Here is a 21134-nt window from a genome sequence, read left to right on the forward strand (position 1 = left end):
ATGTGTTGTTGTGGTCTTCAGTCTAGAGACTGGTTTGATGCAGCTCTGCTACTCTATGCTGTGCAAGCTTCTTCATCTCCGAGTAACTACTGCAACCAACATCCTTCTCAATCTGCTTGGCGTATTCATCTCTTGGTCTCCCTGTATGATTTTTACCCTCCACGCTTCCCTTCATCACTAAATTGGTGATCACTTGATGCCGCAGAACGTGTCCTACTAACCGATCCCTTCTTCTAGTCAAGTTGTGCCACAAATTCCTCTTCTCCTCGATTCTATTCAGTACCTCCTCATTAGTTACGTGATCTACCCATCTAATCTTCAGCATTATTTTGTAGCACCACATTTCGAAAGCTTCGATTCTCTTCTTGTCTAAACTATTTATCGTCCATGTTTCACATCCATACATGCCTACATTCCATAAAAATACTTTTAGAAAAGACTTGCTGGCACTTAAATCTATACTCGATGTTAACAAATTTCTCTTCTTCAGAAAAGCTTTTCTTTCCATTGCTAGTCTACATTTCATATCCTCTCTACTTCGACAATAATCAGTTATTTTGCTCCCCAAATAGCAGCACTCATCTACTACTTTAAGTGTTTCATTTCCTAATCTAATTCCCTTAGCATCACCTGATTTTATTAGACTATCCATTACCCTTTTTAAATTTTCTAACCTACCTGCCCGATTAAGGGATCTGACATTCCACCCTCCGATCCGTAGAACGCCAGTTTTCTTTCTCCTGATAACGACGTCCTCCCGAGTAGTCCCCGCCCGGAGATCCGAATGGGGGACTATTATACCTCCGGAATATTTTACCCAAGAGGACACCATCAACATTTAACCACACAGTAAAGCTGCATGTCCTCGGGGAAAAATTATGGCTGTAGTTTCCCCTTGTTTTCAGCCGTTCGCAGTACCAGCACAGCAAGGCCTCTTTGGTTAATGTTACAAGGCCAGATCAGTCAGTCGTCCAGACTGTTGCCACTGCAGCTACTGAAAAGGCTGCTGCCCCTCTTGAGGAACCACATGTTTTTCTGGCCTCTCAACAGATACCTCTCCGTTGTGGTTGCACCTCCGGTACGGCTAACTGGTATCACTGAGGCACGCAAGGCTCCCCACGAACGGTAAGGTCCACGGTTCATGAGGGGGGATTAGGGCTCATACGGAGGCATATAGATAGTCATTTTTGTTTGAGTCTATTTGCGAGTGGAACAGGAAAGGAAATTTCTAGTAGTGGTACAGGATAACTCCCGCCACGCACTTTACAGTGGCTGACGGAGTATCTGTGTGGATGTGGATGTCGAAAAACTGTATCTACCTGTCTCCTCTGATCGTAGCTTTCAGGTTTTGACGTGAGAAAAAATACGAGGAGGATTTCGCAAGGCTGGTGGCAGAGAAGTGGTTCCGGGCAGTGCGACTACCCACAGGTTGTTGTCTTGCGTTGACCCAGCAAGGGACTTTTTGATCTGTTGCCCGTCTATTCGATGTTGCAATTCGCGGCTGCCCGCGGCGACCCTGTCCTCAAAACGATGTCGCCCGTGGCAGGCGACTCTGCCGGCGTGGGCTTTCCCTCAAATCGAGCTAGTCGTGGTCTGCCTTCGACATGGCGACAGGTGGGAATCCCTACGTCTGCAAGACGAAGTGTTCCATGCGGTGCACTGCCTCGATTTGGTCGATATCATACGCATCGATATCGGATGTCATGAAAACGGTGGTGTCGACGGCCACTACGTTGACCAGAACAAACCCTGACGACACATTGCTAACGTGATACCCTGAAGTATTCTTATCTCCGTAGCGATACGAGAGCTGTCTCATTAACAACATTCATCCGTAATTCAGTTGCTTATTGATGTATTCGAAACACACACTAATATAGCAGAACTTCGTGGCCACCGACCACAGCGAGAATAATGCCTTCTGGTGCTGCTTTGGGTACGTGGCGCTGAAAGAACCGTACAGGACTACTATAAATGATTCATTTGCTTTCAGTGCTCTATATTTTCCAAAGTATTACATGCCTAAATATGAATGATGTATTAATACAACCGTAAACTCACCAAGTTTGCATTATGTGCTCTACAAATGTTCCTGATCGCACTGCACTCGTCCAAAAGGTAATGAAGTTCATTTCATGTCTTATGTGACATCATTCCCTCACAGCAGCATTCATGCTTTCTCTGAGCTCTTCCAGTGTTCTAGCCGTGTGGTATGTAAGCACCGTTCTTACTGTACCCCCAAAGCACAAAGCGTTATGTCAGACGACCTGGGGGAAGCGGGAGGGGGGGGGGGGGGATACCAGAGAGAACAAGGGCCACGTCATCATCACTACACCCAATCATCCAGCGATGCGCAAGTTCGTCGTTTAGGCCAATATTACACTATCAAATCTCTTTGTCAAATATCTTTGTCCAATATCTTTGTCAAAGGTATTTGATGGTGTAATAGGGAACTTTGTCAAATGCTGTTCAATATTTGATCAAATCTAGGACCTCGCTGTAGATTTGATCAAAGAAGTCGCTTGTCTTCTGTTCACTGCAATGTGACATGTTACTACATGGAGCGCTAGCATCGCTGCATTCTGTCGTCTGTAGTGTTTTTATAAACATTGCGGGTAAATGCAATTGGTGTGTGCCGACAACTACAAAATTAATAGAGGTGTATGAAGCTGATGAGGCGCTTTACAACGTGAGGCACGCTGAATACAGAAATAGATTACGAAGATTGGAGACCAGACCTAACCTAACCCTCTCCCGTAGCAAGGAATCGGAGTGAGCCTGTCTTCTGCAGATGTAGCAGTTCTTAAGTGAATATTGTGCTTTGTGATATGAGGATACACTTCATTGAGCACATACAGAAATGTATGCTCATCCATTCTTAAATAATTGATGTACGACTTGATGTCCTCCACTATAAGCTCACGTAACAAGTTTTATTGAATGCTTTTATTTGACGAAAAATATGATGACAGTGTAATACCCCTTCTAGCGCTACGTCAAAGATCTTTGTCAAATATATCTGACGGAATATTTGATCACATTTGTGATCAGATCTTTGACAAAGATATTTGATAGTGTAATACCGGCCTTAGGTAACGATGCACATCGATACTCCAATGAGGAGGTGCCTTGTCTGCTCGGAAGATAATATTCTTGAAATCTGCCGTCAGTTGTGGGAACGACCACAACTGCGACGTAAGAGGTAGCTGTCACAGACTTCTCACGGAAGAAAAACGGCCCGTTCAGGTCACACTGCACAGAAAATATCAGTGTCCGCTAAATCTCCTTCATGAGACATAACTTCACGAGGATTTTCAGTGTCCCACACTCCCACGTCGTGACGATCAACCTAACCAGGTAAATGGAAGGAACGTCCGCTTGCAGGCCAAACATTCATCCTCGAGCGCTTCCTGCACTGTGATGCAACCTTGGAGGCGCCGGCCATAATGTTCCGGTTTTAATTGTTGCACGAGCTGCAGACGTTAAGGTTTTAATTGCAACAGCATGCATGCTTTCTGAGTCATCAGTATACTGACTGATTTGATGCGGCCCGCCACGAATTCTTCTCCTGTGCCACCTTTTCATCTCAGAGTAGCACTTTCTACCTACGTCCATCAGTTATTTGCTGGATATATTCCAGTCTCTGTCTTCCTCTACAGTTTTTGCCCTCTGCAGCTCCCTCCAGTACTCGTACCGTAAAGTTATTCCCTGGCGTCTTAACATATGTCCTACCATCCTGTCCCCTCTCGTCGTCAGTGTTCTCCATATATTCCTTTCCTCTCCGATTCCGCGCAGTACCTGACCATTCCTTACATAATCAGTCTATCAAATTTTCGACATTCGTCTGTAGTACCATATCTCAAATGCTTCGGTTCTTTCCGTTCCGGTTTTCCCATAGTCCTTGTTTCACTACCATACAATGCTGTGCTCCAAACGTACATTCTCAGAAATTTCAATCTCAGATTAATGTCTGTTTTTGATACTAGTAGATTTCTCTTCGCCAGGAATGGTTCAAAAAATGTTCAAATGTGTGTGAAATCTTACGGGACTTAACTGCTAAGGTCATCAGTCCCTAACCTTACACACTAATTAACCTAAATAATCCTAAGGGCAAACACACACACCCATGCCCGAGGGAGGACTCGAACCTCCGCCGGGAGGGAATGGTTCACAAAATGTAAATAAACCAAAGGGCATGCCGAAAGGTGTGTTCAAAGAGTTTGTGTTGGGGCAGAGAGTTTCTTCGTCTAGCACTTAAAGTGCACATTGGTGACAGTAATTGTGTATCAATTAATATAATATTCATTATTGCAAAAATAACATCTATTTACAATGCAAAATTGACGTGTGAAATTACGTTTGGAATTTACATAAACATCGATCATTATTTATGAGATAAACGTTGGAGCTCTGCATGAAGCTTTTTTTAAAGGTAAGTTTTGTGGGCATTAGTAAGGAGGGGTAGGAGGAGGGGGCAGGGGGGGGGGAGGAAGAGAGAGAGAGAGAGAGAGAGAGAGAGAGAGAGAGAGTGTTCTTTGTCCTGACTTGTTTAGGTTTTCAGTTTTAAAAATTCTTTGAAATTTTGAAAAGTATGGTTTATTTGCTGAGTCAATTTGTCCGTTGTTGCAGAACTGGGAGTTCCAGATCTACGTGAACAACCGGTCCAACAGCTTCGCCAGGGACGGCTACCTCAACATTCGGCCCACCCTGACCTCTGACCAGTACGGAGAGGCCTTCCTGTCCAGTGGCACCATAGACCTCAACGGCGGCTCGCCTGCCGATGAGTGAGTTTGCGCCGAAACGCTCACGGCGTGTAACTGTGTCTACTACTGCGCTTGTAACGTTTGACAAATAATCCGTTTACGACGGTGGGCACCCACACAGATTCAAACTCCGGAGAGATTTTACATAGACGAAGCCCTGATTTATTGAATGTTACATGAATGTTCATGAACCAATAGTCTGTTTTGTAACCCTATCTGCTGTCGAAATAATCGCAGGAGCACACAGTACAGAAAATCGGCGCAACGTGAAATTAATATGCATATCTTGCGTACCTGAACATCAAACAGTGTGTAGACACTCTCAAAGTTCTCTCAAAATTACCAAATGTAAATGTCGATACTTTGTAGCTGAACACAGTGCCATGAGGTGACTTCCTTAGAATGTTATCAGAATACCCTAACCTGAAAATGGTCTAGGACAGACAACACCTCACCAAGTAATTCAATAGTAAGGTAGTACGAGTACAAGAATTAAATCGACACGTACTATTACAACAGCTATGACCTTGCTACCATTACAGCACAACTTATTCCATGAAACACCAAAATATAATTTAGAAAAATCTGCCACAGCAAATCTTCTTCCTGGTCTCATCTACGAAACTTACCTTCCACAATGTGATAATTGTACATGCGGAGATACAGATGTTTATTATTCCTCCACGCCATCCTGCACAGATTTCGAGAACATAGATATTGTGAAACCCAACCCGCACTTTTCTCATACGACGTACTGAAAACCATGGATCAAGACAGTCAGGTAGATACAGTATTTCTCGATTTCCGAAATGCATGTGACTCAGTACCACGCCTCCGCTTACTAAGAAAAGTACGATCAGACGAAATAAGTGACTGGATTGGGGATTCTTACTAGTGAGAACGCATCATGTTATTTTGGATGGAGAGGCACGGCAGATGTTGAAGTAACTTCAGATGTGCCCCATGGAAGTGTGTTCGGGCCTTTGCTGTTCATGTTTATTATTCATCCGTGGAAGAAACAGTATGTGACTGAATCACTTCCTTATCTATATCGCAGACGATCTACATCTACATCCATATTCTGCGAACCGCTGTGAAGTGCATGGCAGAGGCTGCATCCCACTGTACCAGATATTAGGGCATTTTCCCGTTTCATTCACGTATGCAGCGCGAGAGAAATCATTGTTTAAATGCCTCTGCGCGTGCTGTAATTATTGCACCTTATCTTCACGATCCCTGTGTGAGCCATACGTGGGGTTATATATTCCTGGAATCATCATTCAAAGTCAGTTCTAGAAATTTTGGAAGTAGGTTTTCTCTGGACAGTTTCTGTCTATCTTTAAGAATCTGCAGCCGGCCAGAGTGGCCGAGCGGTTCTAGGCGTTACAGTCTAGAACAGCGCGACCCCTACGGTCGCAGGTTCGAATCCTGCCTCGGGCATGGATGTGTGTAATGTCCTTAGGTTAGTTAGGTTTAAGTAGGTCTAAGTTCTAGGGGACTGATGACCTCAGAAGTTAAGTCCCATAGTGCTCAGAGCCATTTGAACCCTTCTTTAAGAATATGAGAGATCAGTTCATTCAACATCTCAGTGACAAAGAAACCTGTCAGCATTCGCGCTGCCCTTCTCTGTACACGTTCGATATTCCCTCGTAGTCCTATCTGGTACAGAACCGATATTCCTGGATAAGTCGCACGAGAGATTTGTAAGCAATCTGCTTTGTAGACTGATTTCATTTCCCTAGTATTCTTCCAATAAACCAAAGTCTGCAACCTGCTTTACCCACGACTGAACCTTCGTGATCGCTCCACTTCATGTCCTTTCTAAGTGTTACACCCAAGTATTTGTATGATTTTTCAGAATCCAGCTATCACCCACTAATATTATATTGATAGGATATTATGTTTTTTGTTTTGTTAAGTGTACAATTTTATTTTTTTAGACATTTAAAGAAATCTGCCAATCATAGCGCCATTTTGAAATTTTATCAAGGTCTGACTGAATATTTCTACAGCTTCGTTCAGATTCTACTTCTATGTACATAACTGAGCCATCTGCAAAAACGCTGAGGTTACTATTAATATTTTCCGCAAGGAAATTAATACGGAACATGAACAGCAAAGGTCCGAACATACTTCCATGGGGCACAACTGAAGTTACTTCTACATCTGCCGTGTCTCTCCATCCAAGATAATATGCTGCGTTCTGACTACTGAGAATCCCCAATCCAGTCACTTATTTCGTCTGATACCCCATACGATCGTACCTTTCTTAGTCAGGGGAGGTGTGGTACCGAGTCAAACGCATTTCTGAAATCGAGAAATACTGTATCTACCTGACTGTCTTGATCCATGGTTTTCAGTACGTCGTATGAGAAAAGTGTGGGTTGGGTTTCACATTATCTATCTGCTCGAAATCCATGCAGGAAGGCCTGGAGGAGCTCGTTCTGCTCGAGATACCTCATTATGTTTGAGCTCATAATATGTTCTAAGATTCTACAACTAATGGATGATAAGGATATTAAACTGTAGTTCTTTAAATCACTTCTTCTACCCTTGTTGAAGACCTGTGTGATCTGTCCTTTCTGCCAATAACCGGGCACAGTTTTTTTGTTAGAGGTATCTACGATAGGTTATAGTTAACAGAGGGTCTAACTCAGCCGCGATCTGGCTAAAGATTGTGATATGGATTCCATAGGACCTGGGGTTTTGTTCCATTTCATGATTTCAGCATTCAAGGGCGTATAGCTGTGTACGAAAGCCACTTTTAGTTTTCGGTTTAGAATATTACGGCGCCCCTTTTGTTTTTCTTTACAAACAGAACAGCTTATAATGACTTTCTAAGAAGTCGTAACCGGTTATGAAATCATTTATGAGACCCGAGAATGGAAAAATATGGGATGAGCACACTGTAAGGAGTGATCAAAAAGTTTGCGTTCGATGTCCGTATAGCCCAGAATCTGTATGTCAGTCAGGAAAAATCGCCGTGAGCACTGAGGCAATAATCCCACCGACGCACTAGGTTCGCGATACTCTTTCGGTGAAGCACTGTGTCCTGCTGCGTGAAGAAATCCATAACTGTCTGCTGCACTTCCTCCTCTGACAGGAGTCGCCGACCCTTAAAGGCCTTTTTTAAGAGACTGAAGACGCGACAAGCGCATAGGGAGAGATCAGGACGATAGGGCGGCTGCTCGAAACACTCCCACTTGCGTTGGCATAATTTCTGCGTTACGACATCTGCGGTACGGGGATGGGCATTATCATGCAGTAGCAGCGCACCTAGTCGCGCACCATTCCAGAACGGTGGTTTTCGATAGATATGCCGCCCGATATGCATTCTCCTACTGATTTCTACCGGTGTTTGTCCTTCAGCAGCCAAGAAAAGAACAACAGCACGTTGGTCCTGTTTGGAAACTTCAACAGATAGCTTAGCGGCATATCTACCAGGGTGCCATCTGTGTCTACTCTTTTAATAACGAACGCTCGCAGCCAGAAGACGCAGAGTGGTGCAGACGTGTGAAGCAATCAGGCAACCATGCGACGGGGACGCACTCGTGCTTCCTATAGCCGACTGAGCGAGTTTGAAAGGGCTCAAACTGTGGCCTTCCGAGTGGCAGGACGGTCCTTTCACAGAGTTGCCACACAAGTTGGACGTGCTGCGTCAGCTGCGCAACGATGCTGGTATCAGTGGCCACTTGAATATTTGGTAATAACGTCGCCGTATTTCACGTTTCCACATTTACCAGCCGCACGTTGGAAGGACACGAATGCCACACTGTCCCCTTACCTAGACGTCAGTGCTTATACACTCGCATCTGGGTCGCGCTACGTTGCTTATAAGCTGCAGCAACGCCCTCAAACGGAAACGTTTTGATCGCCTTTTACAAAACTTGCACTATGGTATCTGTGAAAATGAACTCGTGCCCAGGTAAATGTATTTGCTTGAAGAAGAAGCTCGTTCATACAGAACTACTGCGAAAGAAAACCTTTATGTCTTTTTAACAACACCAGAACATAATCAACATATGGCTGGAAAATAGTAAGAGTATGGTGTAGTTGGTCTAAACTGACAACATTCGTCTTCAGCAAGTTCGCTATGAAGAGAACAAGGAGCAACTGACCACGGATGCAGGACGCCGGATTTAAAAGTTACGTAGGACGTACCTCATTGGGCTCTTACACGGTGTATATGCAGCCCATCTACATCATTACTCAAAACCCGTACCCACACTTCGCCGGCCGCTGTGGCCGAGTGGTTCTAGGCGCTTCAGTTCGGAACCGCGCTGCTGCTACGGTCGCAGGTTCGAATTCTGCCTCGGGCATGGATGTGGTTCAAATGCCTCTGAGCACTATGGGACTTAACTTCTGAGGTCACCAGTCCCCTAGAACTTAGAACTACTTAAACCTAACTAACCTAAGGACATCACACACATCCATTCCCGAGGTAGGATTCGAACCTGCGACCATAGCAGTCGCGCGGTTCCAGACTGTAGCGCCTAGAACCGCTCGGCCACTCTGGCCGGCTGGCATGGATGTGTGTGATGTCCTTAGGTTAGTTAGGTTTAAGTAGTTCTAAGTCTAGGAAACTGATGACCTCAGATGTTAAGTCCCATAGTGGTCAGAGCCATTTGAACCATTTTTGAACACCCACACTTCTGCGCTTGGTAGAAGACTCTTCGAACCACTTTTACACTAATTCTCTACCGTTCTACTCTCTAATCGCACGTGAAAAAAATGAACACTTAAATCTTTCCGTGCGGGATATGATTTCTCTTATTTTAGTACGTTGGTCATTTTTCCTCATGTAGATGGGAGTCAACAAAATATTGTCGCATCGTAGCCATTCTCAACACTGTGTAGGATGACCTTTTGCTGTTTGTTGTTGAAGTAAGAGGTGAACGAATTGTGAGCCACTCCCCATATTCCATAATGGTCCAACTTCTGGAGAAATATTTTGTAATCAACACAACCAAACGCCTTAGTTAAATCAAAAAAGATCCCTAGTGTTCGAAACCTTTTGTTTAATCCGTCCAGTACCTCACAGAGAAAAGAGAATATAGCATTTTCAGTTGTTGAACCACTTCTAAAACCGAACTGCACATTTGATAGCAAATTATCTAAAATAAAGTAATCAATTATCCTTAAATACACAGTCTTTTCAATAACATTAGCAAACACTGATGGCACAGAAATATGTCTAAAATTGTCTACATTATCCGTTTCTCCATTTTTATAAAGCCGCTTTACTACTGAATGCTTTAATCGTTCGGGAAACTGACAATACTTAAAGAAAAAATTACAAATATTGCTAAGTACAGGACTAATATATCCAGCACTGTACTTTAATATTCTGCTAGGCACTCCATCATATCTATGAGAGTCCTTAGTCTTCAGTGCTTTAATTATTAATTCAATCTCTCCCTCTTCAGTATCACAGAGGAGTATTTCATACATCAATCTCGGAAAGGCATTTGCCAAGAGAATTATACGATTCCCTGTAGAAACAAAATTTTGAATTAATTCACCAGCAGTGCTCAGAAAATGATTGTTAAGGGAGCCGGAACGATAAAAATGACAAAATTAACGTTTTTTGTTTTTTTAATTATAAAATTATTTGGAGTTTTCTGAATAAAACAAATCAAGTTTCACCCTTCTAAGTGAATTCCAAGTCCGTTTTTTATCGCTGCAAAGTTGACGCGCTGCGTAGACGGTTGTGTCACCTCTTACGGGGCCGCTCACTGGAGAACACATGCCTGCCAACCCCATAACTCCTAGTGCACGAAAACGATCATGTTCGACTAGGATCCTGGCGGCAATACGTGCTGCCACCTCTCGCCGTAAGAGGGAACGCAACGCACCCAGGAAGACTGTCCAACATGACCGTTTTGGTGGTCCAGGATTGATGGTCACGAAGTAGATGACGTTAAGGAATTCTGCTACCTAGGCAGAAAAGAACCAATGACGGAAGAAGCATGGAGGATATCAATAGCAGAGTAGCAATGGCAAAAAGGGCTTTCCCGGCCAAGAGAAGTCTACTAGTATCAAACATAGGCCTCAATTTCAGCCAGAAATTTCTGAGAATGTATATTTGGAGCACAGCATTGTATGGTAGTGAAAACTGGAATAGAAGAGAATCGAAGCATTTCAGATGTGAGAGCATAGGCGAATGTTGAAAATTAGGTGGGCTGATAAGGTAAGCAGTGAGGAAGTTCTGCGCAAACTCGGAGAGGAAAGGAATATGTGGAAAACACTGACAAGGAGAATGGACAGGATGACAGAACATATGTTAAGACATCTGGGCATGACTTCCCAAGTACTAAGGAAGCTGTAGAGGGCAAAAAGTGTAGAGGAAGATGGAGAAGGGAATACATCCAGCAAATAATTGAGGACGTATGTTGCAAGTGCTACTCTGAGATGAAGAGGAGAGCAGTTCGTGGCGGGCCGCATGAAACCAGTCAGAAGACCGATAACTCGAAAAAAAGGTACTATACTGTAACAACTATTTATATGTATGCTTCAGCTAGTACACCCAAAAGTCCAGGTGTCAGACATTCAGATCGGTACCAAACGCTGTTTATCGATAATCAACCAAAACCCCTATTTAGTTCGTATCTGTATAGATAACACCACACCTATCTATACAAATGTGCTCTACACGTTTCCACTAACGAAGCGAAAGCAGAATGCCAAAAGAACATTGCTACAAACTCCGAAAAGTCCTTTTACATGGCAATAAAATGTTCTCCCATATAAATGTTTCACGCGTAATCTTAAAAAAAATTACCACCACTACCACAGATCTTCACATTAACTTCTCACAGTTGCGCTCTCCCTATACTCCATAGTTCTGGTGTCACTTTTAATTACCGTTTACGCATCTTCTACTGGACGACAGCACGAACTAAATCTGTGTTTTGGTTGATATTCTATCTACCTACAACTTTTGGTACCTATCTGAGTGCCTGAAATCTGGAGGTTTGGGTATAAGCAGTGAGACATCGTGGGAAAGTTACTTTTGTCCTTGCACACCTGTGTACTTCTCTCTCTACATCTAACGAACAGAAGTCATGTTCACATCTTTAGGCAGCACAACTGCTAAAAACATCCAAGTATAAAACTACCTACAAATAGAGGAAAAACCTTTAACATTTGTATGAATTGCAGTCAATTTCAAGATTTTAAAATTACTTAAGAGGTTGTCTTGTAAACAATTTACAAACACTAATTTCTGGGAAGGAAGCAGGAAGTTGTCAACTCGTAACATGTAAACATTAAATTCTATTTTGTGTTTATTGTTTTGTCATCATTCATTAAGTATGTACAACATTTTAAACATTGGCAAACGTAATTGGTTTTCCTAAGAGTTGCTCATACAACAATAGTGGCACAATGCAGCACCATTAGCTTTCTTCGTGTTTGCTTTGAATCTAATATGAAAGTAAGTAAAGTGAAGTCGTATGGCACAAATAGCTGGGACTCTGAAGGGCAGGTTCAGCCGTCTAATTGGAAAGGACTTTCCCTATCCTTCGCGTCTGCAGGCACCTTTCCTCTGTAAAGTATGAGAGCTGCATGCGCAAGTGTATCTGTTAAGTGTAGGTGTCTGTGATGTGTGTGTCTGTGTGGGTGGTTGGGTTGGTGGGTGGGTGGGTATAGTGTAGTGTGATGTCGTGTTTGAATGAAGAGAGAAGAGAGAGGGTGAAACCCAGCGCCGGCACATAGCATATTCTTCTCGGAGATCACCAATGGGACCACCGAGCTCAACGTCACCAGCCGATGGACAGGTCACCATCAACAGCGTCACATGCACTCACTTCACGAGACACTGTGGAGACGTCTGGAATCTAGTTCAAGATGGTGGAGAACGAGCTGGTGATTAGAAACTCTACGCTGCCACCTCTCCTCCTCTTGCCAGCCAAATGCTGGCAGTGAAAATTTCTTCCACCACCAGAATTCCAATCGGCTTACCAGTGCCACAAAATTGACATCCATTAGCGACCTCAACCACGGAGGCATGTATCCAATATGAATACACCCAGTAGCAATAAATAGTTTTTTCGGTTGCAAATCGAAAGGAAAAGTACACACACTATTTACGGCACCATCTTTTAGCGGCTGTGTGTCAGCTCCTGGTCGAAAGATGTAGGTGCTTTTTTGTAAAATGATTGTAGCAAATGGCGCTAAATTTCAACTGAGTGTAGCATTATCTTCGTTCTGCGCACGCCCATTCCCTTAGAAGTTCTAGGCGCCGGTGAGGAAATCTGAAATGACTTTAAAGATATTTGTAGTTTATCGACCATAATTTCCTTCACAATATATTTAAGCATGTAACTTACTTGTCGAATTGAATTCAACTTCGTGTCGTCCATTTGTATACAGCACTATTTTTGTAAAACAAAACATAATCACTCTAAAGTCACAAGCAGCAAAATTACAACCAGCCATGAATGCCACTTTCCAATATGGCGGCTCCACCAAAGACCGTCACGGATTTCTAGGCAAAAAGCACCTTTATGTTATCTCTCCAGTTGAGTGTTAAGCCCACTGGTCTGAAGTAGAGTGCTGGCTGGTGTTGCAGGTGCACCAACCCGTCGTTCTATGGCTGCTCGCGCACCGGCACTGCTACCAACATCCTGAACCCGGTGACGTCGGCGCGCGTGCGCACCGTCAACTCCTTCAGCTTCCGCTACGGCCGCGTCGAGGTGCGCGCCAAGTTGCCCGCCGGCGATTGGCTCTGGCCCGGTGAGTAGGCCTACTTGCCGCCGCTTTCCTCAGATGCCCGCTAACCACACTCTGGGTACATATGTACACGAGGAAGCAGAGTCTGCAGGATGGCAAGCCACCACTGCAAGTGTTCCACAGGGATCGATATTTGGACCGCTCTTGTTATACATACAGGGTGTTACAAAAAGGTACGTCCAAACTTTCAGGAAACATTCCTCACACACAAAGAAAGAAAATATGTTATGTGGACATGTGCCTGGAAACGCTTACTTTCCATGTTAGAGCTCAGTTTATTACTTCTCTTCAAATCACATTAATCATGAAATGGAAACACACAGCAACAGAACATACCAGTGTGACTTCAAACACTTTGTTACATGAAATGTTCAAAATGTCCTCCATTAGCGAGTATACATGCATCCACCCTCCGTCGCATGGAATCACTGATGCGCTGATGCAGCGCTGGAGAATGGCGTATTGTATCACAGCCGTCCACAATGCGAGCACGAAGGGTTTCTACATTTGGTACCGGGGTTGCGTAGACAAGATCTTTCAAATGGTCAAGAGGGTTGAGGTCAGGAGAGCGTGGAGGCCATGGAATTGGTCCGCCTCTACCAATCCATCGGTCACCGAATCTGTTGTTGAGAAGCGTACGAACACTTCGACTGAAATATGCAGGAGCTGCATCGTGCATGAACCACATGTTGTGTCGTACTTGTAAAGGCACATGTTCTAGCAGCACAGGTAGCGTATGCCGTATGAAATCATGATAATGTGCTCCATTGAGCGTAGGTGGAAGAACATGGGGCCCAATCAACACATCACCAACAATGCCTGCCCAAACGTTCACAGAAAATCTGTGTTGATGACGTGATTGCACAATTGCGTGCGGATTCTCGTCAGCCCACACATGTTGATTGTGAAAATTTACAATTTGATCACGTTGGAATGAAGCCCCATCCGTAAAGAGAACATTTGCACTGAAATGAGGATTGACACATTGTTGGATGAACCATTCGCAGAAGTGTACCCGTGGAGGCCAATCAGCTGCTGATAGTGCCTGCACACGCTATACATGGTACGGGAACAACTGGTTCTCCCGTAGCACTCTCCATACAGTGACGTGGTCAACGTTACCTTGTACAGCAGTAACTTCTCTGACGCTGACATTAGGGTTATCATCAACTGCACGAAGAATTGCCTCGTCCATTGCAGGTGTCCTCGTCGTTCTAGGTCTTCCCCAGTCGCCAGTCATAGACTGGAATGTTCCGTGCTCCCTAAGACGCCGATCAATTGCTTCGAACGTCTTCCTGTCGGGACACCTTCGTTCTGGAAATCTGCCTCGATACAAACGTATCGCGCCACGGCTATTGCCCCGTGCTAATCCATACATCAAATGGGCATCTGCCAACCCCGCATTTGTAAACATTGCACTGACTGCAAAACTGCGTTCGTGATGAACACTAACCTCTTGATGCTATGTACTGATGTGCTTGATGCTAGTACTGTAGAGCAATGAGTCGCATGTCAACACAAGCACCGAAGTCAATATTACCTTCCTTCAATTGGGCCAACTGGCAGTGAATCGAGGAAGTACAGTACATACTGACGAAACTAAAATGAGCTCTAACAGGGAAATTAAGCGTTTCCGGACACATGTCCACATGACATCTTTTCTTTACTTGTGTGTGAGGAATGTTTCCTGAAAGTTTGGCCGTACCTTTTTGTAACATCCTGTATACAATGCCATTAAAAAAAAAAAAAAAAAAAAAAAAAAAAAAAAAAAAAAAAAAAGGCACCCAGGAAGAGGAAACGAAATGAAACTTCACAGGTTGACAGAGTATTTCATATACTTTCACTTATGTATTTATGTGATAGCAAAATCGAGTCAACGTTACAGACAACTTGCCAGTGTGAGCCAACCTGTCAGTATGACGTAGCAGCTCCTCTGGTCTGGATTTATGCAATAATTCAACTGTGAATGGTGCATTAAAGCCGTTGTGTCCTCTCCTGCCTCTCCTGAGGCAAACTGGCCCACAACTGATGTAACCGATCTCTGATATCCTGGATACTGGCAATGTGATGGAGCAGACTAGCGAGCTGGCCCCATACACTTTCTATTGAGGAGAGATCTGGGGATCTTTCTGGCCAAAAGAGCACCTGAACATCATATAGACAGTTCACAAAGACACGTGCCATGTGACGACATGTACTGCCCTGTTGAAAAGTGGCCTCAAGACACTGTTGTGTGAGAAGTAACACATGAGGACATAGGATGAGTGTAACATACTGTTGCGCCGCCAGAGTTCTCTCAAATACTACCAGATGTGTGCTGAATTCATATACAATGGCTCGTTGCTCCATGCCTCTCCAAAACTTTGGGAGAATGGGATTTCTCTGTGGGCCGCTACCATACTCAAAGATGGACATCTGGGGTATGCAGAACCGCAATTCATCACTGGGCACAATGGAAAGCAAGTCGTCGACATTCCATTCTTCCCAGTCATGACACGACTCCAGATGCAGCCATTTGCGTTGTGGTGAAGACTGAAATTTATGCATGGGACAGTAAGTACGTAGTCCAGCTGACTGGTGACGAATGACACAAAATGTTGCTGGGAGGCCATTACTTGTTCTTGGATGGTAGACGCAAATGAAAAAGGATTACGGTTTTCTTCATTCCCACAACGGAAATCCCTAGGTCAGGTGCTGAAACCACTGTATATGACATATCCATGCCCTTCACAGTAATAGCATCTGACGTTGTTCACGCCCCTTACGTAGCCTACTAGGTCCGATAACGACACTAACCACGAACAACACCAACGAACAATTCTAATCTAAGCTACACTGTTATCGGACCATGTCTATTGGGTGCTTCACTCTCTGTACTAGGAAGTAAATTTAACACAAGTTCCAACATGTGAGATATATATATCTCACAACCTCTCCACTAATAAATACAGAGTGTTTCAAAAAGATATACGTATTTCGAATATATATATTTATTAAACTTTAAGACATACGAATATGAAACTTTACACACATCTTTACGAACCTCTCAAGTTCAGATTACAGATGTTCAATATGTCCTCCATCATCAACGCGAACAGTATCACATCGATATTCAAATTCCTCGCATACTCGGGAAAGCATGTCCTCCGTCACTGATGTTATGGCAGTACGGATCCGGTTCTTTAACTCTTCCAGGTTCTGTGGGAGTGGTGGTACATAAACGTTGTCATTAACGGAACCCCATAGGAAGAAGTCAGAAAGTGTCAAATTCGGTGACCGTCGAGCCTAGCTGAGACATGCTAAGTCGCCAGCTCCTTGACGACCAATCCAACGGTTCGGTGGAGTTTCATTCAGATATTCACGCACTTGAGGACTCCAGTGAGGGGGTGCCCCATCTTGTTGAAAAATGAAGTTGTCTTCATGCAGCCTCGGAAACAACCAGTTTTGTAACATCAGACAAGAATGAGCCGTAAACAGATAATCGGGATATCGCACAAAACACATTGACTTTGGTCGAATCTCGTACATGGCTGCAAGTAGGTTCTTAGGCCCCCAAATTCAAACATTGTGTTTGTTTACCTGACCAATAACATGGAAAGTCGCTTCATCACTGGACACGATGCGTTGTGCGAAAGTTTCGTCATTGTCAATAGCATCAAGAATCTCGTTACAAAAAGTCACACTTTTGCGTTTGTCATCAGGACGCAGAGCTTGTAACAGCTGTAACTCGTACGGCTTCATAACCAACCGACGTCTCAAAACACAATAGATTGTTGTTGTAGGCAGTTGTAATTCCCGGCTGGCATGACGAGTTGATTTTGAAGGACTACGTTGGAAAGCAGTTTGAATTCATACAACATTTTCTTCAGAAACACGAGGGCAGCCAGGACTCTTTCCATTACATAGACATCTTGCACCTAGAAACTATCGATATCATCTGATAATGTTTCACCCATTCGGAGGATCAATTTGATACCTCAACCTGAAACGTCTTGGCACTGTAATCACGGAATTGCACTTCGCAAACTCGAGAACACAAAATTACTTCTGCTGCGGAGTAGCCATTTTAAAGATATGACGATTACCAAGCAAAACAGAAGACAACTGACATCTAGCGGCAATTAATATAAACTAGACCATGTATTCGTTTCTCCAAAAGCCTAACCGAGGTGCAGAGACCGATAGTTTGGACAAAATAATACTTTGTAATACGTATATTCTTTTCGAAACATCCTGTGCAATGTAGATAAAGACGAAAAACGACGCAACATGAAGGAAGCATCTGAATGGGGCAGAAATCCTCAGATGCGATCTACATATACATACGAAAAAATAATTGCAATTTCAGAAGAAGTGGTTGATTTATTCAAGAGAAAGAGCTTAACTAATTGTGCAAGTCAGTAACGCGCTGGTCCAAATGGTTCAAATGGCTCTGAGCACTATGGGACTCAACTGCTGTGGTCATAAGTCCCCTAGAACTTAGAACTACTTAAACCTAACTAACCTAAGGACAGCACACAACACCCAGCCATCACGAGGCAGAGAAAATCCCTGACCCCGCCGGGAATCGAACCCGGGAACCCGGGCGTGGGAAGCGAGAACGCTACCGCACGACCACGAGATGCGGGAGCGCTGGTCTAAATCAGCCCCTTATGCAAGCAATTATTCGACTTGCAATTAATTGACAGGGTTGCCAGTTGTCCTATTGACGGATGTCGTGCCAAATTCTGTCAAATTGGCGCATTAGATTGTAAAAATCCCGAGCTGATAGGAGGGCCCTGCCTGTAATGCTACAATCGTTCCCAGCTGGGGAAAAATGTGACCACCCTGCTGAGCAAGATGGTGTTTACAAGCACAAAGACAAGCAGTAAAAGCTCTCGCCGCAAGCAGGCGGGCTTTATCTTGCTGAAATGTGAGCCCAGGATAGCTTACCATTAATGGCAACAAAACGGATGTGGTATATCATCGACGTGCTGTAGTGACGTGGATGACATACAAAAGGGGTCCTGCTATGAAAATAAATTGGAGCCATCGTTACTGTTTGTCGGACGTTATGTCGTTTGACAATCAAGTTGTTATCCCAACGCTGCCTGGGGCGACTCCAGACACGTCTTCGGCCTGGAACCTCATTGACAGGAGCAGAATTGTCTTCAGTGACGAGTCCCTCTTGGAACTGAACCACAATGACCAGCTAATACATGTCTGGAGACGTTATGGACAGTGGCTGGATACCAACCTGACTGTCGTCCACCATAAGGCCAGACAACCAGCGGTGATGGTCTGGTGTTTCATTTCATAACAGAACCACTTTGGTTGTCGTCCGCGGGATGATCTTCTATGCACAGTTTTGTTGCCCGTCAAGGCAAGCCATCCTGGACTTACATTTCAGCAAGATAATGCCCAACCGCACACGGCGAGAGTTCAACTGCTTGTCTTCCTGCTTGCCAAACCCTATCTTGGCCAGAAAGGTCGTCAGGTTTCTCCCCAAATGGGAAAGTTGGTACCATTATTGGTATGGCCCTCCAAGCATCTCGGGATTTTGACGCTCTAACGCGCCAATTGGGTAGGCTAGCGAAACAGACAGTAACTTAACACTTGTCTGGAAATGTCGAGACTTTGCAAGAGTAAAAAAATGGTTCAAATGGCTCTGAGCACTATGCGACTCAACTGCTGAGGTCATCAGTCGCCTAGAACTTAGAACTAATTAAACCTAACTAACCTAAGGACAGCACACAACACCCAGCCATCACGAGGCAGAGAAAATCCCTGACCCCGCCGGGAATCGAACCCGGGAACCCGGGCGTGGGAAGCGAGAACGCTACCGCACGACCACGAGATGCGGGCTTTGCAAGAGTAATTTATCAATCGAAAAGAGTAGTTAATTTACTGCACAATACTGCAGTGTTGTTGAGCAGTTGGACATCCAAGAACTCTTTCAATTAATTCCAAGCCGAATAACTGCTTGTATAAGAGCCAGAAGTGGACCAAAGCGTTATTGACTTGGTCGATTTGTGAAGTTCCTTCCTTTGAATGACTCACCCATTTTCTCTGAAATTCTAGTCATTTCTTACTCTGTGCCTGTACATCACATTTACCAATTTTCGCCCAATTTAGATAATTCCTTCATTGCGCGTCGGTTTTTCTTGCCTTAGAGCGTATTACAAAAACAAAAAATTAGTAAGAAATAGTAGAGGTTTCCAGTGTCGTCGTTTCAGTTCCAAACATCTTACGTGTTCAAGAGGTAAATAAAATTGAATTTCAGTTCACGTACAGCAAATTGTGCATTACATTAGCGTCCTTCAGGTCTTTGATCACTCGAGAAGCACGTAAAGTAAGCAAGTGGCAGCACGCCATTCGCTATTCAGGTCAGTGCGATACTGAGATCGATGTCCACAGCCGTTCGTGAAGAACAAAAGGAACCGCCGTCAGAGCCTTCAGATCGTGTAGTAAACAGTATTCTGTTCCGCCAGACGATTCGTGCTGCTCCTGAGGGATACCTAGAGCCCATATTAAAATCTTTGTTTTGAGGACTTATCTGTATGCTAGCGAAACAGACTGTAACTTAACACTTGTCTGGAAATGTCGAGACTTTGCAAGTGTAATTTTTCAATCGAAAAGAGTAGTTAATTTACTGCACAATACTGCAGTGTTGTTGAGCAGTGACGATTACAAAATATTTTTTCTTCTTAGGTATTATTAACTGTTGCTTTTCGACGAGAACAGATATTTCTCACTGACACGAAAGTTTGATGTCGGTATTACTTTTTTACAATGAAGCAAAACTTAACGTCTTCCATGAAACAACATCAGGGCGTTTTTGATTTCAAATGTTATTACCGAGGATAAAGAGTTTTGAAACACATCCGACCTCGTAGTAATTAAAGGTACATAACATTGTCATTTCGCGACGTAATTGCTTACGAGTACGCATTCCTATTTCTGTGACTCAGGATCTACATTTTTATCTACACTATAATCTGCTGCCTGCTGTGAAGCGCATGACAATGGGTACCTCGCTTTGTACCAGTTATCAGGACTTCTTCCGCACCACACATTTAGTGAGCGTGGGAACAATAATTGTTTAAATGCCTCCATACGCGCTGTAACTAATCTAATCATGTCCTCACAATCCGTGTGAGAGCCGTATGTGGGAGGTTGTAGTAATTCCTTAGATCAAGATTTAAAGCCGCTTCTTCAGACTCTGTAAGTTGGCTCTCTCGTGAAATTTTGCGACTATCTTAAAGTGTCTGTCAGTTAAGTTAACCCAGCATGTTTGTGACAATCTTCCACGGGTCATCCATCCTGTGACCATTCGTGCTGTCTTCCCTGCATACGTTCAGTATCCTCGGTTACCCCTATTTGGCACGGGTCCCACACACTTGAGTAATATTCTAGATGAGCCGCACGAGTGATTTGTAAGTAATCTCATTTGTGTGCTGTTTGCATTCCCTACTACTCTACAAAAAAAAAAGTCTCTAGTTTTACCTACGACTCTCCCTATGTAGTCATTCAATTTCATATCCCTACAAAGTGTTATACCATGTATTTGTATGAACTGAGCTATTCCAGCCACGTCTTGTTCATACTTTAGTCATAATTGTGAAGAGCACAGGCTGCCAGCCTTTGCATCACTTTGAA

General features: G+C 43.9%; 1 protein-coding gene across 1 annotated transcript in view; it reads left to right on the forward strand.

The window, feature by feature from the left end:
- LOC124606445 (beta-1,3-glucan-binding protein-like) overlaps positions 1 to 21134 on the forward strand; it is a 63658-nt gene that overhangs the window by 15677 nt on the left and 26847 nt on the right. Inside the window, exons 2-3 of the mRNA XM_047138427.1 lie at positions 4630 to 4784; positions 13336 to 13499. Coding sequence (XP_046994383.1) covers positions 4630 to 4784; positions 13336 to 13499 — 319 coding nt within the window. The remainder of the gene's footprint in view (positions 1 to 4629; positions 4785 to 13335; positions 13500 to 21134) is intronic.

The sequence above is a fragment of the Schistocerca americana genome, chromosome 3 (assembly GCF_021461395.2).
Source record: "Schistocerca americana isolate TAMUIC-IGC-003095 chromosome 3, iqSchAmer2.1, whole genome shotgun sequence".
In the NCBI taxonomy this organism is placed as follows: Eukaryota; Metazoa; Arthropoda; class Insecta; order Orthoptera; family Acrididae; genus Schistocerca; species Schistocerca americana.